Raw genomic sequence first — 25397 nt, 5'->3', positions numbered from 1 at the left:
GAGTTAAGTAATTAACAATACAAAGATTACACAAGTTAATATCTCATTAGCTAACTTCTTCTGCTTTGTTTTACCAATTAAATACCATCCCTTCATCTACTTTTCTTGGCTTTTGACATACAATTACACTAAATTGGTTTGATGAATCAATGTGTTTTTTCCATAAAAAACCTATAATTTCTTTGATGGTTATTGTTTGCATCATTGTATTTGTGCATGTGACTAAACTATAAAAAGCATGATAAATTGATATGATGAATAGCTCATCCAAAAAAAAATTTAAAAAGTCAAGCTCAAAGATTAAAAAAAAATAAAAAAGACAAGAAAAAAATTGGCAATAGGGTTTCTACATCAATTAAAAGTTTTTTAAAAGCACATCAAAGGTCACAAAAAAAAAAAAAAAAAAACCAAGGCAATTAGAACATGTTTTTTACATTAATTAATGGCGTTTAAACCCAAAAAGAGAATCATGTTTTTCTGGTTTTCACATCAAGGAACCAAATCAAACCGAACCGAAAATTATCAGTTTAAACTGGTTTTGATTTGGTTTTGATCTTGAATTTTTTTTTTTTAATTCAGTTTGGTTATTTTTTTCAAGTAAAAACCAAACTGAACAGAAAATAAATGTGTTTGTATGTATATATACATGTTAAGAATCCAACAAAAGATGGTAGAGGGGTCGAGGATGTTTGGTTTCAATACCATCTTTTAGAAGTTCATCCTGCGGTTTAAAACAAAAGTGAGCCAACAATTCACAGTGAAGTTTCCATGCACATCTCTAACCTTCAAGAAGTGACAGTGAGGCATGTGCACCAAGTCTACTGGAAAATTTGCAAGCATATATAACTCCATAAACATGTTGATGACTTTCAAGAGATGATAGGATCTAATCCATAATCCAACATCGGAAGTGGATCAACTCTGCATAGAGAAAACAAAAATATGTAAGACTGAAGTGATTTGCTGCATTTGGCACATATAAGCTTAAGAAAATCCCCCAACTAGGAAACTGTGTAAGCACTAGCCTACGAGCAAATTTAATCTCCAAAAATAAATGAAAACTGAATTTAAAGCATGCAGATCGGCATTCACGAAGCTCCAAAGAAGGAGGCAGTTTTCCGAGTTCCCCTCTTCATTATTTTAACAGCTAAACCGCTGAAATCTCCTCTAAGATGATAGGTCATTCGGATTTCACAAACAGCTCTTTTAGTTTTGAAATTTTAGTATACACCCTTATTAACACAAGCAATACTTGCATCATGGATGGAAACTTATAAAGCATCCTTACGACAATAAAGGTTTTCAACCCTACTTTTCCTTTCTGTTGCCTCCAAAACCCTCAAACCAAACACACTTCAGAAACTACTAAAGGAACCTAGTCCATCAAAACAATGCCACACTATAGATCTCTAATGCAGTAAAGCATAAAGAAAGATGACAAAAGAAAAAAAAACGTTGATAAGCTTTCTCAATTTTACTGATCAATTTCATTTGTTTACTGGGGCATAAACAGATATCTCAACAATGCTTGGGTAACAATGCTGTTTCCTTGTGCATATTGACTCAAGCTGTAGCACAACTAAAAAAAGGTAAACAAAACAAAGCAATAAACAATCTAACATGTCTTATATTTTGATCATATATATAAGAAAACAAGACATTTCCATGCAAGCTTTATCAGAAATATACAGGTGATGAAGTATTCATTTATATTTTCCAGGTACAATGACAAGATAGCGTATCTTGAATATTATGATTATAGATGTAAAATGTAAGACCTTTGTGTAAGATTTATCAGAAATAGACAGGTGATGAAGTGTTCATATATATATATATATATATATATATATATATATATATATATATATTCAGGTAGTAAAGGCAGCTGAAGGTATAAATCCTCGGTATGTTCAGTGATAACACTAAATTATTTGCTCATTTAAATGTTAAAATTAGATTCCTAACCAATGAACCAACAAGTAGGGATAAAACTCAGTACTTCCGTAGTACTGAGTTTTCAGTGCATCCCCATACCAAAATATGCCAAGTCCATTTTGCCAAATCAGATAATTAAAAAGTGAACCTCTGTTAACATTATATCACACCCCGTTATCTATCATCTATAAGTTTTCAGCCTCCCTCACAACCCCCCACCTCTACTTAGAGCAAACTTCAAAATTTCCTACATCTCCATTACCAAATTCATGGTCTTGTTAGCAGCCTTTATAATCAATTACTTAACCACACAAGAAAGAAGTAACCATTGATGGTGTAGTTCAGAGATCCCTTTGGTCACCTGTCGCACATCCTGATTCTTCTATAGTATTCATTTTAGAAATGATGGTTATGGGATGCAAGGATAAAAGTACCTTTTTACACCAATTTTGATGATTGTTACATCCACAATTAATTTGTTGGAAAATAGATTTATATTTAGTGGATGACTTTCTTTTATAAAAACAGATTTAAGCTTTGATAAATTAGAGAAAGATCACTTCGTGTTTCAAGTTTTATAAATCCGCATTTCTACTAACCCTGGGTCAATTCCCAAGCAATTTATACTTTAGTTTATGACTGTCAACTTCTCTGATTTGGAGTATGATAGTGATTATGGAGTTCTGGCTTTAGAGGGAGGGCAGAGAGTCTATTACAAGAGGAGAAATTGGAGATTACATGCTGTTTCATCTAGTGGTGAAATGGACATATGGCATTTTTTGGTGTGGGAATATACAGAAAATTCCAGTACTATAGGAGTGCTGGAGTTTTCACCATTAAGTAGTAACTTCCAGTAAAAATCTGATGTGCTGGGTGCTGAAAAATAATATAAAGGAACCAGACTAACAGTAATGCACACGGAAAAGTGAAACCACAAGACCATGTTGGGGGAAATAGGAGCATAAATCTCCAATTTTAGATCCATCATTACCCTAAATGTAAAAGAAAATACACCAATTCCACTGATAAAACTCACCAAGCACCATTAGTACACGAGTTATCAAAGCTTTTGTGAGTCTTATGTAGAACCACCAACAAGAACAGAAATCAAGAGAATCAATTCTCTGAAACTCGATTGATTTGATAATTCATAGTCATAACATAACTTGAATGTCTAGGCACGGGGGAGCTTTACATATCCTTACATTTTAGGGGTTCTCTCCAATATCCCCTAACATGCCTAAACACAGCTAATTTGCCCTTGAATATAGATATAATCTCATATAGATCCTTTTTGACATGCAACTTGCATGTGACCCTGAATAGCTAATTTATGACAAAACTACTATGGCTAGTCAATCAAAAAATAATCTTTCATTTGTCAACATTCACAAATGGTTTTAATTTTCTCGAACTTACTAAAACACACTCATGTGTACTCACTTTATAATAAACCAATTCAAAGTTTAAACTCTCGAAACACTTACCAATTCCTTCCATTACACAGTTGTGATTAAGTAACAATAAATAAATCAGATAGTTATTCAATAATTTAAAAAAGACAAAAAGAAAAAGAAAAAGAAAAAGAAAAGATTTGGAGAACGAGGTAGCAAAGAGATGGAAATTGACCATTAAATAGCTAAATATTCAACATTAATCACACCACTCATTTGGATCTTGTTAGAGACATTAAAATTCACCAATTTAACGAGTACTTGCCAAGTACTCCTCCAGATCCAAGCCATTTGGGTCTTGTTCTTTGCAACATCTAAAGTGAAGTAGCAGAAAAAAATGCATCAATGGTTGAGGATGCTATTTCATCACTAGTCGAGACTCTGGTGGATTTGGGATGTTGAGGTGAGTCAAACGGTGTTTGCATATATGATGGTTTGAAATTTGTTAACAGGTGTGGTGGAATCGCAGGACTAGGTTGTGGGTGCCAGTATTTTTGGCCACGGATTATGGTGGGTTTTCATGGCAGTTAGTGACAGTGGAGGGAGAGGTACAGATCTGGTTTTTGAGAATTTCAATTGTGGTGAAGTGGGAGGTAGTGATGAAGGGGATTTTGTTCTTGAGGATTTGAACGGAGGTGATGGTTGGGAGGGTAAGTTTTCTCTTGGTGATTTTTTGGCTTATTTTCTATTTTGATTTGGACACAAATTAGAAAGGTTAGTTCAGTCATAAATTAGTTATTTATTGGTCGCATAAAGTGACATACCAAAATCTGTTAGCTTTTGAAATTTTTTAACAAAGGATCTGTTGGGAATTATGTACATAATCAAGGATACATTGACTGCAATTACAATGTAAGGACATAGTGGAGACAACCCCTAAATTATAAGGACCACAGAGCTAATTCCTCCTAGGTATGGTGAGATTTTTAGACACCAAACCAAATAGAAACAGGAAAACTAAAACCTAGCAAAATCTAATAGAAATAGGAGAAACCTACTTGATAGTCCTGATTCAATAAGAAAAATTGAACTCTATATTTCTTCCTAAAATAGCAATTTAAAAAAAAGTTACGTCTCAGTAAACCATCACTTTGGAGCTCATAGAATGACAATTTTCCTCAATTCCATTATACAAATAAGCAGTATTAATTTATAGAAACAATAAGCAAAGCACATAACATACAAACGATCAGCTTTGCACATAACATAAATAACTGCAAATTCATGGCTAGAACATCAGTAGCACAAAAACATGGTATTCAACAATATTAAATTATATATTGTATTCTTACCTTTGCTGAATTTTGAGTACACCGGTGCCTATTGCAACTGGGATGCCCATTATGATGCATTCACTTACTCCCTCAATTTTATCATCCTTTCCTTTTACAGAAGCATTAAAGAGGTGATCTGATGTTTTTTCAAATGAAGCCAACATCAACACACTTTTGTCCATCTTTTGAATACCAAATCTTGTGATTCCAAGAACAACACCCTGTTATAACATCATTCACATTTTGTTCCCCATAAAATGAATATTCAGAAAAGTAAAACAGAATCCAAATCTGTTGGAACCACTTCTGGTTCAATTAAAAATTAAAGATAACAAAATTTTAACAAATCACTTACCCTGGAAGTCATCACATCTGCTAAAAGCATCATATGACGAATGTCTATGCTCATTCCATGACTTTCCATGGTCCCTTTTATCTCATCAATGATGCACTTTCTGGCAGCCTCAATTCCAAGAGTTTCCTGGACTTCAATGATATGATTACTTTTTGTTTTCCGACCATCAACACCCTCAGTCCCCATAACAGCTTGAAGACCCATGCTAAACAGATTCACAAAACATTATCAAACCTTATGAATGGAAAGCTTCTAACAATCTGTCAAATATATTTATGCAGCATGTTAGAGTCATGATTGATTCAAGAACAATCAATTCATAGATCATGATCAGAATGTCATGCAGCATACCATAAAACATTCTACTTTCTTGCTCACTGCCATCACATGGATTAAAAATTTTCTGTCTTTTGGACTAATCACTTGTAAATATCCAGGAACTTGCATTTTCACAATCAATAATATGAGTTGCTAAATACCGCGAAGCAAGATGAAGAGTCTCAACTATGATCAACCATTTTTTAATTTTGTTTGTGATTCCTCGATCATGGATATATTCAAATGATTTTTTGAGTTCTTTAATAGCCAGCCATTATAAAGATATATTGCAAATGGAGTTTAAGATAATAGTGGTTAGGAGGAAATTGATGCAGTTCCACAGGGACCCACCACACTTGTTTAGGCTAACGAGATTGGAAACTCGGGATGTTTCCATCTAGGGCATGTAGCCTATTACAAAGTATGCTTCACAGTTGCACTTCAGTTCTTACAACTTCCATGCATAAATTAGTGCTACTCATAGACAACAACTAAAATAAGGTTGACATAATGTGTTGTCTGAACTCCTAAAGTCAAATGACAATCTAAATGGTGCAATAAAGATAAGGAGTCAATGAGATGAGCAGAATGAAGACTTGAGAGGATTTTCTTCTTTCCTGTTTTGTTTAAGAAAATAAATAGGAGTGGGATTATTATTTTCTACATTTTTTTTTTAAAGAGAGTGGATAGTCCATTTTGAGTGATTCACCTAGTAAGATTGAAAGTCTCATTGTTAATTCAAGGAACCCCAGCGGAAAAGGATTTCTACATTTTCCACATCAGCATCGTTTTTTTCCAAAATCATTCTTTGTATTTCCTGAAGTCCCACTCATGGGTTACTTGAATTCACATGATGCAATTCGAGGCAGCACTTTCTTTCTCATCACAGAACTATTAAGATACATACAAAAATATAAAGTACAAGCAGAAGTATGACTGCAACATGTTAATGGTGCATAAAATGATCCTCAAAATGTAACTTCGATAAATACCATCTTAGTTAAGGCATGTGTGAGTCTCTCCTGAATAGCTTAGACTTTTAGGTTGGAAGCACTAATAACCCCAATCTAAATAGTTGAAACATATTTTAAACCCTTATAAGGGCATGTTGTATTTGATGGCATTAAGATAAAGTGGCACAAAAGGATTTTACCATAAAAAAATATGTTACAGCTTAAGTAAATGATTGGAAAAAAGACAAAGTAGTTACAGCAAACTCACCCTTCTACAAACATGTTGTATTTCGGGCCACCTTGATCATTCTCTGCATCATCAAGCTTCTTCTGGGCAATAACAACACGTTCAACTGTTTTTATGCCCTGCCATCCAAAGACAACATGGTAATTACACATCTACTCCTAAAAATTATGACCACGTGAAAAGAAAATGCAGAATTCTCTAGATAAGTAATATCCAACAATTCTATAAATCTCACCTTTACTACAACTGCTGGAAGCATATTTTTAAGAGAATGGAGTTCAAAATGAAGTTTGTTTCTGTCACCACCTGGAAAAACTTCCAACTTTCCATCTTCTAAAACATTAATACGCTGCAGGTTAACATTGCCATGGGATGATTAACATTTATAACTTCGCAAATGCTAAACACTACCATGTGAAAAGTTCTCACCTGCAGCTTCCGCTTAATCTTTGGAGTTTCTAAAATCAATTCTCTCACAATGTTAGCATCCAAGGATAACTGTGCCTCACGAATTGTTTTCATGTCAAGTGTAACCTTTACTGATGCTGATCTTGAAGTCATTACAATTTTTATACTTTTCGCGACCTGCAAAACAAGATCAGGAAACAAAATTGAACTTAATAGAAACTGGATGACAAGCTTAATTAGAAATCTGAAGAGCTGATAAACAATGAATATATTTATAAGAATTTTGCTGAGTTGAGCAGAGAGCAATTGTGCAAAAGGGTTCTGGGTTCGGTAAAAAATGGATGAATGAAGGTGTAATTAATGAAGCCAAAAGAAAGTACAAGCTGAAATCACCAATGATTGCACCTACAACAACTAATCAGAGACTTGTGAAAATTATATCAAATATTCAAACCCAACAAGAAGGTAGTTATTAAGTTTCAACAATGAATTGATTGCATACCTGGCCTAGAACAGTTTTCTGGATGCGGCCCTTTATGATTCGAGCAGCATTTACATTACTATTATGCTCAAGTTCTACTGTAATGATAGGTGTGCTGATCCTTTTGGCACCATTTATTATTTCTTTAATACGAGGAACTCCCTGTGTTATATCTAAAATAATGCTTAGAAATCAACTTAAGACATAACGATAGCCAAAGTCCTTACAAGATAAAGTGTCAATCGCCATTAAAAAAATGTGAAATTAGTAAGGATACTCATGCTTGCAACTCCAGCAAAGTGAAAGGTCTTTAATGTCATTTGCGTTCCTGGTTCTCCGATACTTTGAGCTCCAATTGCTCCAATTGCAGTTCCAGGTTCAATTCTTTTCCAGACATAACGATCAAGGCAGGTTTTCAGAAAAACCTAAAATTTATTTTACATCAACACTCATTAAAGACAGTTCACTACAAATTATAAGGGAAACAATAAAGACCTGTTCTAGTATTGGATATACAATACATGGTAAAAAAATCCTTGTAAGCAAATTGTATAGAAAAAACTAACATTTCTAAATCAAGCCATTTCATTGAATAACAAAAGGATTGATTAACTCACTGTAGAGTATTCCACTTCTAGAAAACTAGTGTTTTTCATGTATAGATATTAATCAAACGTTTGATCAATTTATAAATGGGCTTAACCAACTTTCTACGATATGAAACTGAATGAGAGAAGCAAAAAAGTCCATCTAGTTCTGCATTCATTTCTCCCACTGTTTCTTTCTAGCTCTGCTGCTCTTAAGCTTCCATAAAAAATAAAACACACATGATAAGTTTTTTTATTGCTAAAATCTAAACCTAGAATCATTACTTCTCAATCCTATTACCCATTGAACTGAAGCTGATGAGCTACAAAATATGTCCAATCTACTGGTAATCTGCCAAGAACATTAAGATTAAGAAATAATTTCTATACATTTTGTCCTGTTGTTCACAATGCCCGTGAACTAGCAGAAGTGTTTAATTTAGTATGCCAGCTTTTGGGGCTGGACACTGTTCTGGAATCTTTTGTGACATTCCTGTTTTTGCATTTTACTGCACGTTCATGGTGCTATTGTTGTCACATTAGAAAGAATCACAGATCTCATCAAGTACCACTTCAATTCCATTTACATTCTTTCTCAAATTGAAAAATATATGCTTTATATGCTGATCAATACACTTATTGGAGCATCCAAATGAACTTCCAGAGGCTGTTTTAGCAGTGACAACATCCATTTGATACCTACCTCTAAGGAATCCACATAGAGTATGGGTCAGCCAATTTGACACCCTTATTACTCATTCTTTCAGGGAACAGTAAAAATATGGTAAGTACATTTAATTTGCACAAGGCATTGTCAAACATCCTTTTTTTAAGGATAGTGTTTGCTTCAATTTCAGATAACTCAAGAAAGAAAGCATGACCTTAAAAGAAATTTTTTCCGTTGTCAAATGCCATACATGTTCTGGTTCATGACATACTCCCTGTTATAAATGGTTTCTTTTGCTACTAATCATATTGAGTTAAAGGAAGAAGATTAAGAGAAGATGTCTTTCACAATACCTAGGAAGACATACCGATGCCTAAGTAAAGAAATGCTGTGTCAATGAAGGACTTGTGAGAACAAGATTACTATGAAACAAGAGACTAGAGGAGTACCAATCAATTGAACTATACCAGGTTTGAGAATAAAGTGAGATCCTAGACCCTTGTAGCTAATGAATGAATTTGTTTTTGAAAAGTTGCAAAATTTTCAAGCTCGTCATCACAATTCACAACACAAGCTTATCTACTATGACTCTTTTCCACTGAATTTAATCTGAATACTCCTTTTATTCTGAGAATATAAAACTCTTGCTGGTAGTACCAGCACCACAAATTTCGGTGCGTCAACTTCTTATTTAGTGGCATAAAGAATCATAGCCACTTGTTTTCCAAAGATGTGAAATACCAGTTTCCTCTAATAGTTTATGTTTCTAATCAGCGAGCATCTTCTAGCACACCTGTCCTTTTTTTTTTTATTCTCAACACCCACAACCAGCATCTGACAAATGACCTTTTATACTTGCCCACTAAGCAACCAGAAATTCTCAACTTTATAATTCATTTACATGTTAAACATTTCACTTATTTTATCAACAATGAGGAGGAAAATCTAGTTTAAATTAAGAAATTTCTTAGATAAAAAAGCTACACATTTGTAGCAGGGAAAGTTCATCAAGCTCCCAATTCCAGAGTGGTCCCACATCTAGCACGTTACCTTACTTCTGATGGTGGAGGCTGATTAATTTTTATTTGCCTGATTTTTTAGCCCTATTAACTAAAATTAATAAAGCATTAGAAAACAAAAACACTCTCGACAAATTAATTTATATCCCTTCAGCTTCTACTGACTCATATGGTGCTATAACATCATGACACCAAAAGAAAAGAAGCCATTGACACAAAGGAAATAGCATATAAATTTAAACCATGAAGGCACAGGTATCAATCAGTTCATTTGAATGGTAGTGAAGTGATACTTACCTCCAACTGCTTTTCAGTAATACCAGAGACCTTCTGAGCAATCTTTTCTGTATTCTTAGAAATTCCTGTGAGCCCTTCAACATTTTTTATATTCTCAAAATTCTCTACCTCAACACCATCAACCAATTTCATCAAGCATTCCAGTCTCTTAGCTTGATCCCCAAGAAAAGAACTAAGACTTTTTCTGAAGGATTCAGAACAAATTCCATCAAGAGTCCCATTATGCTTTAGTAGCAAACTTTGTACAATGTTTGAGATATCTGAAGGGGAAAGGTACTCATCTTCTTCAGCACCACAGGTTGCCTGTGTGTGGGAATTAATCAATATATAGTCTTATCAAGTTTCACAGAAATCATGGGAAATTCACATAAGATAAGCATGGCAACAAACCTTAACTTTCATGAACAATCTATCAAAATTCAAAGGAACCCCTGCTTTTCCTTCCATTATAGCAGGATCCAAGCCATCATCTCCATAAAGAAATTGAACTATACCTCCACCTGCATCTTGCACTGTGTTATCATATTGAACACACAAGTCTTCCAGTCCTTTGCTCAGTCTACGAGCCATGTATCCAGTGTCAGCTGTTTTCACCTGAAGGGAAAACAATTGCATAAAAACATGTTTCAAATCTCAAGATAAACCCATCTTCCTCTAGTCCCAAACCCCCAACTCACCCTGCCATACTATTGGCCATTGACATATGGCAATTGGTAGGGCATCAGGATCCAAATTAACAGGTCAAAACTACAGGGACATATTAACTACCATATAAATTTTTATTTTACACTTCTCATTGATATGAGATGGGCCATTTTCACAAAGTTTGTAATTATTATTATTATTATTAGTTGATGACTTAGCATAAAAGAATATTTTTGGAAGAAAATTAAAGCAAAACTCGTAGTCAAATAACCAAGAGAGAGTTTTTCATAGGGAAGTAAATTTTACTCAAAACTTTGATTCTAGTTAACTTGGTGACCCCAGAAACCATATCACAAAAGAATGAAAACGAAAAGGAAAAATCAAAAGAAATAAGAACAAAACTAGGAACAACATTAAGAAACTACACTTCAGGTCAAGCACGTAAGAAAAATTAATAATAAGAAAAGAAGATTAGCGGTGGACCTCAAATGATATTTATACTTCTAGTTTAAGCTTACTGGCTACTACTTTTTCATATTAACTTTGTGACTCACTGATTTCAAGCAAAATAATGGTTCTTTTTTTGTGCTAAGAAAGCTTTCATATTAGGGAAAGCATCAAGACAAATTAACTTTAGTGAAAATAGAAAAAAATTTGGCCTCGGTATCATCATTAGTGATGTGGTAGCAACTTTTTTATTTTCTTTTATGAAAATAGAGATTTAGGATTTAAAAGATTATCCATGGTGGATTGAAGGGAAGATTGGTGTTTAGGATAGATCAAGGCTGGTCTTTGATATTGATACCAATTAAACAGCAGCAATTGAAGAGGAGAACGCTATTGTCACTAATCATTCAACAGCTAACATAAAAATAAAAATGTGCACTTCTATAAAAGCTAAAACCAAAATGGGGCCCTAAAATGTAATAAAACATAGAATATTTTCATAGTAACAAAACATAAATAGATTCCTAATTAACTAAATCTCTAATTTTCTTGTAACAAATATTATGGAAGATCTTCCATTAATCAGGCATGAACATTCTTTTTTTCCAAGGCAAAAAAAATAGCCTAACTTTTACCAGCAATTTATATTAAAAAAGCAAAATTGAGTTTCGAATTAATATATGAGCATGACATCAGCTTTCTATAAGCCACTAACTATGAGGGGTTAATAACAAAGAAGCAATGAAACTATAAGATAAAATATTAAACATATTTCAATCTTAAATTGATAGCTAATAAAAGAAAAAAAAGGATTTTCCATACCGCAGTATCCACCAGACCTTCTCTCCCACCCATGGTATGGAAGAAAAACTCAGTTGCCGACAAACCACTATAAAAGGAATTAGCCACAAAGCCTTTAGCCTGCACAAAAGATTGCAATACCCCATTTGCTTCACAAGTTCATGCTTCCAAAAAAGAATTAAACAAAAGAAAAGAAACACTCTCATGTATTGTTTATGCTATGAGCCAAATGATGAAGCATTTCTTTAAGCTACTAGTTAGAGATTTGGGATCTAAGTCCGACACACTCAAATATGTTAGTAACAATAACAAATAGAGATACTAACAAGAACTTCCATTTGACAAATTTCAAAAAAAAAAAATTCCAAACCAATTTCAACCAGAGACATTGATAGAGTTGACAGAAAACTCTTTCAAGGGCTACTAGTCTACTACAGAGTAAATAATTCTACTCATTTCATCGATCTTAATTACTAGTCAATAATTTCATTCAAATTACTTATCATATAAATAAACAAATCACAAAACTGAATATAACTTCCCTAACAATAAACTATATAAAAAAGAGAGATCTTTTTCAAAGATAGCAATATTAAACACGGAATTCCTGAAAATCCAGATGGAATAAGGGCATAAAAATATTAAGTATACTCGTTATGCTTGCCTCAATTCAAAGAAAAAAATCTCAATTCCATGCTAGAAGGGCTTGGCTTCATGGATAGTTCTTTTTTCCTTCAAAATACATGTAAAAGAAAACAACATAGCATATTTAGACAAGTTTTCAACCTACTGCAACCCTCCAACTCCATGCAGGCTCAAAACCAACAATGCTGAATCTGCCAACATCATACCATTCATTGACTCCATAACATATACAAATAAGAAAGATCCTTTTTAGGTACAAAATATTAACCTGGATGATTTTCTGAGAACACAGATGGCATATGGTCATAAAAATACAAGTACACATGCTTTTAGCAAATCAACCCATCTAATTCTAAATTCCAAGCTAGTAGGCATTACAAAACATGTTTAGATAGGTTGTCAACCTACTGCAACATCCAGCTTAACCCAGACACAAAACAACAATACAGAATCGTCAAACATTAGATCAGATATTGGCTACAAGTACAAATCGCTCATAGAAATAACTGGGTTCTTCTTCCCAAAGAAAGAACCTAATAGTATGCATATCTTCTAGTAAAAAATAAAACAAGTTATTTCTTTGTTGGCTTTGTTGTTGTTGACCTAGTAACAATCACAACTGAATGCCCACAAATTTATGGGCATCTCAAGAGCATACCTGAGCATGTCTTGCATGAGTATGACGTTACCCAGCCAATAAAACTGGAGGCTTTTACATTCAACCATAAATTCAGTGAGCGCCCACTGTAATGGCAATAGCATGGCAAACTAAGATCCCTTTGGATAACCAAGAGGGGGGGGGGGGGGGGGGAACTCAACCGCTCTGGACAAAGCCAACTATTTTGTTACTGTTACAGATAAAGAAGACAGAAAAACAAAGCTCTCTCAATAAGGAACTTTGTTCCACAAAACTGGTATATCCAAAAAAATATAGCCATGTCACTCAGATTTTACTCCCATTCCTTTGCCATGTCACTCAACATGAGTATTTTAGGCAGAATGACAACTCTGAGCAAAGTAGTCTACGGCACATGTGCTTTACCACACTCATGTCCAGACACTTCAGGCATCTGAAGATATATGAGATCATAAAAGCATATGAATTCCCATTTTCAAACAATAGCTCACTTTATACAGTTTAGAGATCCTACGTAAGGGATAGTATTCATCACTGCAAATAGCAAGTCTATTATTGTACGATAATGTTTGGTAGATGGTGACTATGCCTCTGTGAGATTAAGTTTTCGAACCAGAATAAAAGACAAATAAATACTCTACTTACAGCAGGGGTCTTGGATTTCCTAGGGAAATGAGGGAGACTTCGATCTATGAATCCATCAGGAGCACGGGAACCTCCAACTGATTGCTGACCAACACATGCAATCATCTGGCTAATATTGATAGGGGAACCCTTGGATCCACACTGTGACATAATCAATGGACTGTTTCTCCAATGCAATTCTTTCATGCATACCTATTTAGATAAAATCAAGTTAGTGACGCAAAGTACTTCATCAACCAACAAAAGGTTAACGCAATGACTTGCAACATCAAAGAATTGACTTTAAGAACAAAACAGCAGCAGAATCTTTCATTGACTACATTTCAAAGCCAAGAACCTGTCCTCACTCAACAATACTATATTAGAGTAAATACTAAAGTAATCCAACCAATTAAAATACCCTGCCAATGAGCATTGAACTCATTCACATAAAAATACTTAAATTTAACCTAATGTCAGATCCTTACATCCCCAGCTTCCTCTCGAAGCTTATTTAATCTCTCAGTTATTTCAGTTTCCAGTGTTTGAGTTGCATCACAACCAGATTTAAGCGCAAGCCTTCCTCCATTGTAATCAGCTATCAGTTTATTGCAATGTCGATAACCATTTGAAATTGTTTTCCCTTTCTCATCGATCAATTTTTTTCCTGGTTGGACATCATCAATCCCAATTGAGAAGCCATGATTTCCTATCCAGCGAGCACTACATTCAGGCAGATACAATGTAATTAGCCAAACAGATAACTTAATACCATTACTACTCACGTAGAAATTTGAGATGGCATTAGACACCAGCAAAGTAGATGAGACAATAAGCAAATATTGCTGACAACAATTTCATTTTTCTTTTGAACACAAATTATAAAGCCACAGGGAATCATATGTAAAATAGGCGGGAAAACAACAAGCATAGATAGCATTGCCTGAAGAAATAGTGGGAAAAAAAAGTTCATTTTTTTATCATACAAGCTGCCACTAATAACCAAGATGAGATAAATCAATATTGCAGTCATTACATAGGAATCGACCAGCGGTAGCAAGAGCTCTAACTTCATATTCTAATGAAGCTGGAGCAAATTAAACAATATTAAAAATTAAAAACACCATAACCAAGTTCCAGTCACAACCAGGAGTGATTTTGATATAGTGAACCTCATGAAATGGCCGCTATACTAAATCAACAAAGCACATATCAAACTAAAGGGTTTACAGTCAACTTCTTCCTGGACTTTAAATACAGAGTTATTTACATTAACAGCTGAAAGAAAAAAGCATTGTCATTAGAAATTATCAATGTTAAAATAAGAATTGGCATCAGCTGATAGTAAAACCATAAAGGTCCAATACTGATGGACATCGAAAATGGCTTTAAAAACAATAGAAATACATCTTGCAGCTAGTTGCAACATGATCTCGTGATTCTACATTCAACCAAGAATTCAAAACTGGATTAGGTTTCTTTAAATAGACATGCTTGTATTAATGTAACCTACATACTAAATATCATTTGATTAATGGTTAATTCAAAGGATTACTCCATCCTAAAATACCATTTCTAGAAGTTTCAAAGATTGTTATGCATCTTTCTTGAAAGTGTGCTTATTCTTATGGGGAGAAGAAATTTTAGAGAGAGAGAGAGATGAAAGGAGTAGGGGAAAAAAGACGATAAGGCATCCATCAAACTGAAAAACACAATTCTAAGACAAAAATACTTTCCAATCTTATTGGGCTAAAAGCCCAAAAGTTGGTTGTTTTAGGGTCTTATTATGTATATGTAATTTTTGACATTATGATCAATTTTGATGAATTGATTAAAAAAGTTAAAAGGACTTTTAATTTCTCTCCTACTTTTTTGTCTTCTTCCGCAACATTTCTCTTCTCTTCTTTAGAAACTCCTCTTCTTAGCTTTTCTTTCTCTTCTTTCTTTTGCTTCTCTTCTTCTCTTCAAATCTTACTTGTCCTGCATCAATCAGTTTCTAATAATCCCAGACTTCCTTTCCAACCCAAAACAATTTTCGAAGACATTGCATGTTTCCACAAATCTTAATATCTTTGTCTCTCCAATAATGCTTTGGTGTTAAGCCGAATTAGTAAAAGATCAAAACCAATGAAGCTTTTTAAATTCCAAACTCTTATATTCATATTTTTTTCAAACCGTAGTCCAAGATAACTTTCAGTTGGAAAATTTCTTGAAACTGTCTGACATCAAAGGTTTATATTACCTTAAGAATAGTACAAGTTCATTAGAACACCAATGGGACAACAATTTAAAATATCAAGTGAAGCAAAATTTCCAGTCAGGAAATAAATAGCAAGTTAAAAACTTTCAATTTGCCCATATGGCAGCACCAAGTGCATACTGATTCTCAGGTGTGAACATGAGAAATACCTCAAGACCAAACAAAGATACACATCAACTAAAATGAAGCATAAGGAATCCAGCTAAACAAAAAAAAAAAATCAAATATCATAGCACATCAACCAAAATGAAGCAAAAAGAACTTGTTAATAAGAGAACTTGCAAGTAGTTACCTCAATTTAGCTAGTCGATTCATGCAAGTAGCAGCAGCATATGCATTGTAGTCTCTAAGAAGAATAGAATAGAGACCATCCTTGTTGCCATTACCTGGAGTAGCATCTCAATTATAAGAACATGCATGCCAGAAGCAAATAACCAAATATAAAAGCATCACTATCACATGTATTTTTTTAAAACAACTCAAGAAAAATAGCTTATCATTTTCATGAACAAGAAAGCACAAATTCAAAGATAACCCATAAATAATACTAATAGCATCTTGCATAGTAAAAGCAAGTTCCACTTGAATTTGAGGTGGAAATAGCATGTCAAGCCTAGACTAGTAAAGGTTTCTAGATGATTCATTAGCTTTGCCAGTAACAACTCTACACTAATCAGCATTCAGGAGAAGTATATCCATTGGCCATTTACCCATAGAGCCACAATGAATGAACTGAATAATGATGGTAAATTAGCAACATAAGCAAAGTTTCAGTCACGGTGTTACTTAAACCACAATAAAGCTCCTAACTGACAAATTTCATAAACAAATCAGTTTTTGTCTGAATCATAAGTCACTTTTCCAGTTATTTGGTCAACAATTCATACTTTAACAAAGGGAATAGAGGAACAAAGGGATACTTGTGGTTGTAGCATTGTCAAATCTATTTGAGAAGGACAGGAGCAATATTCTACTTTTGTTGGTTTTAATCGGAAAAATGGATTCTGTTTTGGCATGAAAAGGTTGTGGAAAGTATCACCTAAGGAAACTCCCTAATATTCATCTCTCCAACAAGTATCAAAGCTAATGGCCGAACAAGCACATGTCTTGCTGATGTGAACTTCAATGACTTCAACAGTTATCCCATGAAAAAGTTGTGAAGTGAGAAAATAGACTCCAACATGGTGCCTATTTCCATCATCAAACAGAGCTCTAGGTGGTCCTTGTAGAACTCAAATTGCTAAAATAGGTTCATTCAAGTGTGAGTACACTTCCTGTGATCGAGACTCAAATGTGAGAAGGAAATATCAAGGTACATGTCAGAATCCCAAGTGAACAGACAACAAATTGAGAAAAACATACGTGGTCTTATGACCAATTTTACACCAACTTGTTTTGAGGCTCACCTTTCGCCATGTCATGGCATGTTCTATTCATTTGTTCCACCACATAGGTTTGCCAGGGTTCCATCATACTAGACTAGCTTTGCCATGTGCTAAGTAAGCATAATACATGTAAAAGAGGCTTATTAAGAATATGATCTTACTCCCTAGAAAGTTAGAAGTATGTTGACCTGGTTTGTAATGACAATTGATACAGCACTAAATAGTTTGAACTTCTATTTTACCTTTGCTCTGTTTTTTCTTTCCACACAGGGAAATGGGCGTGCCTCAAGAAATATAGCTTTTGGCAAGAAGCCTGAGCTTGGGAGGTTGTATCTTTACACAAATCTTCCAAGTAGTTGAGTAGCTTTTTTTCCGAAGAAGCCACAAAATCAATTAGTTATTTACTTCTACATGTGCTTTCAATTGGAAGACTATAGACGCTGGTGTTTTTTGGTATTGAGGGTTTTCATTGAACTATAAAAATCTCAGTTGGTCAATGTAAATGCTTGGAGACATGAAGTTTTTGAACAGGCAAAGATGATAGACAAAGTTTTATAACTTAAGCCATATTCTGGGTTTTGTGGAAAAAGGAGCAGGGGAATCTTTGCAGGAACAGTCTATTAACCTTTGAATGGTTTTTACCTAGACTACACTGTTTTGGCATACACAAATTTTGTGCACAATTTTTTGTTGTTGAAGATTTTTCAACTTCTTATATTATACACTTCACAAGCAAGTCAAGTAATGTAGTTAAAAGAACTCAGTTAATAAATTCTGTGTCTCCATTGCAGCCATTTAGAGATTCTTTAGTTCTTTGTTCTTGCTAAAAAATATTGATGATGATAAACTGTCTCAATATTTCAAGATGTTCTATTAAAATATCAGAAATGTTTTTACTTTCAAGGACCAACTAGTGCCACCTTGCACATGTCAGAACTCAATGAAAAAACAAACAAATGAACCACACCTACTAATTTTATAACAACTATCTATTCACTTAGTTTACTCATAACAATAGAATATCCATCAAACTCATCTTTCTTTATTTCTTTTCTCATCTCAGAGATTGCACAGCAGATGACTCCTAATGTCTCTTTTGATAGAGTACCAGATCCATTTGTCCTTCCGTTTTTATTATTTGAATGGGATAAAATGCCAAAAAGGATTAAAAAAAGCACATAAAACCCTAGTACAAGTGACAAATGGTTTATTTTTCAAAAAATAAAGAATAGTTCAACAGCCATCAGTATGAAACTCAGGTACAAGAGAAAAGCATAATTGCATGGAAACATAATAAAAAGTGCAAAGACTATCAGTTAAAAGCATGAACCTTTGCTTAACATCTAAAATGTACCAAAAAAAACTCACCTAGAGTAGCCTTCCCAAGTTGTCCAGAAATTAACTCGCTGTTACGGAAGTAAACATAACCATCATTAGGACACATTGTTTCTCGCTCTTTTTTGTGTTCCTTGTTGGGTCTTGAATAGTTTTTCTCCTTAAGAATAAGATTTATATATACTCTCACATTAGCATGCGGCCGCAATAGAACACTAAACAATTGTTTCCCAGTCCAAAGCTCTATTGGCTGCATAACAATAGCTGCATTAGTCTCAAAGGTGGAAACAAAAGGATAATCTAGAATGTAGACTACCAAGAAAACAAAACAAAAAAAAGGACAACCAATTAATCCATCCAATTCCAACACTTAAACCCATAAAATATAATTTTCGATCCAATTTCTAAACCATAACCAATCGGGCTAGAATAGATACAAAAAGAAATTGAACATTACTTCTGAATCAAACTGCTGTACTAGAGCGTGCTTTAACATAAACTACAAAACTGGGACCACATCTACCAAAGACTTAGCACCACAATTCTGAAAAGTGATATCAGTTGAAATTGATAAGCTAGAATAGAGTTGTAAATGAGTTCAAAGCAAGTTCCAATCTATTCCCTATTCATATTTGGCCCAAATTTGATGGATCTGATACTGGAAATTAGAGGTATCAAATTTGATCTTTAATAAGATCCAAATCCAACAAATCTTTAGAAAGAAAAAAAATATGCAAAGGATGCATCAGTCTCGCAAATCTAGTGCATCTGTCAATTCAATATCCTGAGAGAAAAAAAAGTTCCTCTATCGGGTTCCTTACTAACCATCCACATCCATTACCTAGATCAGTGTATTTTGCCAAAATATAGGCACTAAATATTTGATTATTTTGCCAAAATATACACTTTCATCAATAGTTCATATTGAAACTAATTTTATATGTCCAACAGTATGCACAAAAATGTACGTGAAAAAATATAAATAGACAAAATATTTATATCATGATCACCACAGACCACGGTTACCAATAACCCATGACATTAACATATAATCACAAAAGAGTGGAATTCTTCTTGCACTAGGATGTTGGTTCCTCATGGTGAAGTTTTAGCATAAAAATCACTCTACATAACTCTACTCTACCAACATGAAGCCTTTTTCCAGACCCAAGCCTAGAAGGTTGTGAAGATTGACAACTAGCATAAACTATAATAACAGCCTTTGGCACTCAACTCCGCATCATAGTGCTGCAAAAGAATTATTAAACATAAAACCCAAAATTGAAACAGAAGATGAAGATGAGGGAAACCTACATTTTGGCCAGCCATGGGATTGACACTAAATAAGTAGTTTACAACAGATATGTAGGCAAGTATTTGTGTCTAACCTTAAGTACTGAAGGTGTTGGCAAATCAACAAGATCCATGCCATCATTCATGTAAGAACACATAAGGGAGAAAGCTGCACGGTCATAAAAAGTGTCCTTCCTTGTAATGAGAAAGGAAGATGTTAAAAAATCTTGGGTTGAGGCCACCAAGATCTCTCCATTTTTCGGTGTACACAAATTGTTTTGAACCTGAGGAACACATACAAAATCTCATAGAACAAAATGCAATCTCTGAAAATAAAAGCAAAAGGAACAAGCATGTTGTGCGGGGATCCTCAATGCTATCACATTAATGTAGATTAAATGTGAAAATTAAAATTTAAAGTTCAACCATAATCACTTGATAGGTTTCCACAGGCACAACTATAAATGGCATTGAGATCTATTTATCTAAAACAACTTACCCCCATCAGCAAAAAGGCCTCTGTCCGAGCCTCTTCTGTTTGCGGGACATGCATATTCATTTCATCACCATCAAAATCAGCATTATAAGGGTTGCAAACAGATTCATTAAATCTCAATGTTCTCCAAGGCATAATTCTTGCCTGCAAGGACAAAGCAAAGAAGCTGCATGAAATAACACAAGAATATTACAGAAAACAATTTTGCATGTCTGAAATTAATCGTAATCACCCTATGGCACATGATAGACATCCGATGCAAGCTTGGTTGTCTGTTAAAGAGAACCACGTCCCCATCTTCCAAATGACGGTGAACTATGCAACCAGATTTTAGTTCCTCAGCAATGCGTTTTCTGTAATTACCTGTCAACATCCTGCAGAATAAAGTATGTATTCACATCATTAACAAAAGAAGACTGTCTTCCATTAAAAGGCGAGAGTAAGAGAACAGACTTTGATGAGCCATCTGGATATGTGACCATCCTTGCACCGGGGTATTTGTAAGATCCATTATTGACACATTGCCTCAACTTCTCAATATTGTGATGAGTAACACGTTCAGGATAAGTTAAGATCCGAGCCATATGGATCGGAATTGCTACCTAGACCAGAAGAGAATCAAAAGGATAGAATAGAAAGTCAATGACAAAAATAAATAGCCAGTTAGTCATTCAATTCAGTATAATGCCCAACCTCAGTAATCTTAAGATTAGGGTCTGGTGATATAACAGTCCTTCCAGTAAACTCAACACGCTTCCCAGCTAAGTTCTGCCGAAATCGACCTTGCTTTCCTGTGAGGCGCTGAACAAAACCACTCAATGGCCTTCCTACTTGCATATCCAATGGTATGCGAACATCACTATTTATATATAGTGTAACTACAGCTTGAAGTTCATCCCATCCAATCTACACAAAAATCTTCAACATAAGAATAGTATCATAACAAATAGTGGTAGACAGATGTGAAGATAATGAAGAAAAATAATACTCATACAAAACATTTTCTTCTATTATCAAAAGGTTGCAAAAAGAGAAAAATTGACTTTCATCTTTTTGCCCTCCATAGATGAGACAAGACATCATCAATTCTTTAGCTTTCACATTAATAAAAATAGATAAGGTTGCACTATATTTAATAGCCATAATTAATGTATGTATCACCAAACAGGGCACTTTTTGCAAGATATACAATGTAAAACAATACATTATTTGAGCTCAACAGATGTAGAATAGTTTAGAAAATAATTCTGAGTCAATAAATGAACAGGGAAGAATCATGAAACGTAATAATATCTAGAAGTTCCAAAATATGGAACAATTAATTAAATTGGCCATTGAAGACTCAGAGTCAGAAAGTAATAAAAAAAGAAAAAGAAGAAAAGGTGATGCTCTTCACTGTTGTGGCTTTTCTGGATAGCCTAACCATAACCAAGCAAGCTTGGGTACTGATCCTAAAGTAGCTCTAGAAAAGGTTACTTTGGCATCAAGGTAAAGTATCGGGGGATTTTAGGAGTGGAAAGAAAAAAGTTACAAAGCAAGGTGCAGGCAGCTGAACATACATAAAGCAAGCAATCTTTCTAAATATCTAAAACCCACATCATGTCTCCTAAATTACAAGCTTTATTATAGTTATTTTATTAATCAGTAATTCTGTTTTATTAGTTAGTAGCTATATCCCTAGCATGTGATTTTTAAAATATTTGGATGTCTAAAATTGTGTCTAATATTGGCTGCGATTAAAGTTTTTATCGTAACCTTAGTATAAATAAGCTGTAAACAGATTCAGAGCCAGTGTATTATTATTTTAATCAATGAACTTCAGAAACTAGAGGTTTTCTTAAACCCTAAATTCCATTCTCAGTTCCAACTTCTTTCCTAATTGTTTCTAGCCTTAATTCTGCTGATCTGATGTTCTCCCTAAACGAGGCCAACAGATGAACTGGAAGAATGGCTGTATGTTTTTTCCCTTTCTTGATGGGATAAAAGGGAAGTGAGGGAAAAAGGAGTGGAGGCTGGTAATTATAAGTGTCAAATAATAATCAAGCAAAAGTTCAACAACACATCCAAAATGCAGTGGGAAGTGGATACAAGATCATTTAAGTGCAATAAAGTAAATTGCACCCACATCAAGGAAAACTTTTATAATGACCACTATGTCGCAGCATTCAACTTCCAATTATATCTAAAGGGTTTACACTAACAAATTCAAGATCCTCTATGATACCAGATATTTGATCCCAGTCCTTCTTCCTTCCAGTAACTCAAGACGAAGTTTCGCATTGAATTGAATAATTTGTTTCAACCGCTCCGTAATGTCATTTTCATTGCTGAAATAGGAACAGAAGAATATTTAAATTCTATGATGAAGCACTGCCACAAACAACTTAAAATGAATGCTAAGAAAATAATTATTGGGGAAACCTCTGGGAGCCTTCTGTAAAAACAGAAGGTCGGATAGATATAGGTGGCACAGCAATGGTTGTTATAATGAGCTTCTCAGGTCTACCTTGTAAGTAAAGCAATTCACAATCCTGTGATACAAGAAAATTGAGTGCATTTAACAGTAGTCCAAGGCAAATAAGAGCAACAAGTGAATTTACACAAAACTTCCCAGTGGTAGTAAACTATACCTCTTCCACCATCCTTTGAAAAAGAGACAGCACTCTGACAGGGTTGAGAATATAAGTAGCCAGACCAATAGGCGCCCTAGCCTCTCTTGTGTGTCCAATTGCAGATTTACATTCTTCCAAATATCCATCAATCAGTTTTGAACGATCATGAATGATGCCCACGACAGACCCAGCCTTCTTTACCATACCTGGAAACTACAGAAATTCAAATTAATAACTAATAGGCTGAATTTCCAGAAAGCTGTAAACCCCAAAGCAACACATTTGACGCATTAGAAAATGGCTTGAGAATAATTTCACTTTATGAGTTGTTTACCTCCTGAAAAAATGTGATCTCAAGCAAACAAGAATATATTCAATCTTGCATCTTGTTCTGTAATGCAAACAAATATGATGTGAATTGAGAATGGGAAAAAAATAAGGATCATAAAGAATCTTTCCAGTCTTCTTCATAAATTTGTTGAACAAGCAAGTGCACTCCAATCTCCTCATTTTATGATGTCATTGCAAATTAGATAAAGGCATTCCCTATTTAATATAGCTACGAGTATTTTTTGATCATGAGGAAAGGTTGATTATCCTCAACTAATTCTGGTATGTGAATAAACAAAACTTTGATGACTAAGTGTGCTTGGTAATGTGGTGCATGTTTTGCAAAAGTCTGTTTGGGCTGAAAAGGCATCAAATTGATGCTTTTGGGGGTGTTTTCAGATGTTTTTTATATAAAGACATGCACTTTGAAAAGCAATTTCATACGCAGCCCAAACACACTGAAAAGCAATTTCATACGCAGCCCAAACACACTACTGGCAAACAGAATCAAGTGATATCCTTTCTTTTAGTTAATCTGATCACCTTTTACAGATTAATATATGGGATCTTCCGATCCAATGACTCTGGGTGTATGTCACATTATAATGCTCATATAACAACCTTATATGGCTACCAGTGTAGCTGAAAACAAGCTTTCCTCGCATTCATGTTAAAAGCATGCAGTCATCCAAGTATAATTAGACATGAGAGACAGCAGAAGGCAAACCATTCATATATCCGCATCTCAAGCACTTCACTGCTTTACTGCTTGCCATGCTACTGCATTTCTTTACAATCTCCTTCATAAGTTCATTCTTCTTCAGAGGCTCGGTCCGAGGATTTCTCATCCTTTTCAAATAACTTTTGCGTAATTTCTCATCAACAAGTACACGGGAACAAGACTACATGGAAACATTATGCATTCAAAAGCAATATAAGCAGCAACAATCAATCGTAAACTCATCTGATAGAACAAGATGAGCAATGTAAGCTAGAATTTGGTGACCCCATTTGATATATGGCTTAACCATTCAAATAACCTATGGCTGCCGAAGATATATCCATAAATAAATCAATAAACCTACCCCGGATAGAGAGAGACACTGACACTCTGAAGAAATCAAGGGATGAAAAAATGAAGATGAACAAAGCAGTGGAGTGCAATTACCTTACAAATACACTTGAGAATGTCCAAAATAGTACTTAAATACCCAACATTATAAACTGGCAAGACAAGGTTCAAGTATCCAAAGTGTCCTGGACAGTCTGTGAAGGATCCGCCACAAGTTTGACAGGTACCATGTTTATTTGGAGCTCCCTGATGAAACAAGAACAAATTCACCTTCCTCTTCTTCTTTGATAACATGAAAAGAAGAAGAAGAAGAAGAAGAAGAAGAATGAAATTACCATGCGAGTATCCAACAGACCACCGACGATTGCCTTTTTATTGGCGTCATAGTATTGGCCTAAATGGACTTGGCATTCAGAGGCTTTCAGAATATCCGATCCAGACATCGTCGAGAATTGAATGCTTTTACTGTATGTATTATACCAACCAGATTATTAATTATCAAAACAGCAACAACAAAAAATGCAGAAAATTAGAGGAACACTTTACATTCTCCGTGGACCGACATCCTCGATGTAAGGCTGCTTCGTGTAAATTATGTCTTGAGCTCTTTGCTGCATCTCTTGCAAGCCTTACAGAATTATCACACAAGTGAGTTTTCTGGGCTTCTCAAGATAGATTATTTATTGTTTTAGCTAACTAAAACTCAAGGGTTTTAGGGTTTTTCCTGCTACGGTCAGTGAGGTTTTGGAGATGGTAAGGACAAAAAAAGACACAGAAAAACCCTACTCTCGGTATCGAACTCCAGACCTAGCATAAAAGT

General features: G+C 34.5%; 1 protein-coding gene across 2 annotated transcripts; it reads right to left on the bottom strand.

The window, feature by feature from the left end:
- Positions 1-414: 414 nt before the first annotated feature.
- On the bottom strand, positions 415-25397 carry LOC7467656 (DNA-directed RNA polymerase III subunit 1). 2 transcript variants are annotated; one of them, XM_052454452.1, is made up of 27 exons: positions 25124-25397; positions 24913-25042; positions 24674-24823; positions 24233-24407; positions 23194-23381; positions 22985-23094; positions 22788-22890; positions 21257-21469; positions 21017-21165; positions 20796-20937; positions 20567-20707; positions 20163-20351; positions 18808-19024; positions 16347-16440; positions 14283-14517; positions 13816-14007; positions 11910-12008; positions 10386-10589; positions 9996-10298; positions 7703-7850; positions 7447-7598; positions 6972-7121; positions 6772-6891; positions 6558-6655; positions 5019-5223; positions 4682-4884; positions 415-921 (listed from the first exon to the last, which is right to left on the bottom strand). In XM_052454452.1, the coding sequence occupies exons 1-27, from the start codon at positions 25192-25194 to the stop codon at positions 870-872; spliced, it is 4233 nt and encodes a 1410-aa protein (XP_052310412.1). In that variant the 5' UTR covers positions 25195-25397; the 3' UTR covers positions 415-869. The 2 variants fall into 2 exon arrangements, with proteins under 2 accessions (XP_052310412.1, XP_052310413.1); XM_052454453.1 differs by lacking the exons at positions 24674-24823; positions 24913-25042; positions 25124-25397 and having other exon boundaries at positions 23194-23388; positions 24233-24380.

The sequence above is a fragment of the Populus trichocarpa genome, chromosome 1 (assembly GCF_000002775.5).
Source record: "Populus trichocarpa isolate Nisqually-1 chromosome 1, P.trichocarpa_v4.1, whole genome shotgun sequence".
NCBI classification, from domain to species: Eukaryota; Viridiplantae; Streptophyta; class Magnoliopsida; order Malpighiales; family Salicaceae; genus Populus; species Populus trichocarpa.
The sequence above is the reverse complement of the archived record's forward strand: the minus strand, read 5'-3'. Positions and strand labels throughout refer to the sequence as shown.

Coding starts and splice junctions, on each gene's coding strand:
- LOC7467656 (XM_052454452.1), bottom strand. CDS start 25,194: ATGCAGCAAAGAGCTCAAGACATAATTTACACGAAGCAGCCTTACATC. Junction 12,009..13,815: donor GGAAATCCAAGACCCCTGCT/GTAAGTAGAGTA, acceptor TCTTTTGTGCAG/GCTAAAGGCTTTGTGGCTAA. Junction 922..4,681: donor GTACTCAAAATTCAGCAAAG/GTAAGAATACAA, acceptor TTCTCTATGCAG/AGTTGATCCACTTCCGATGT.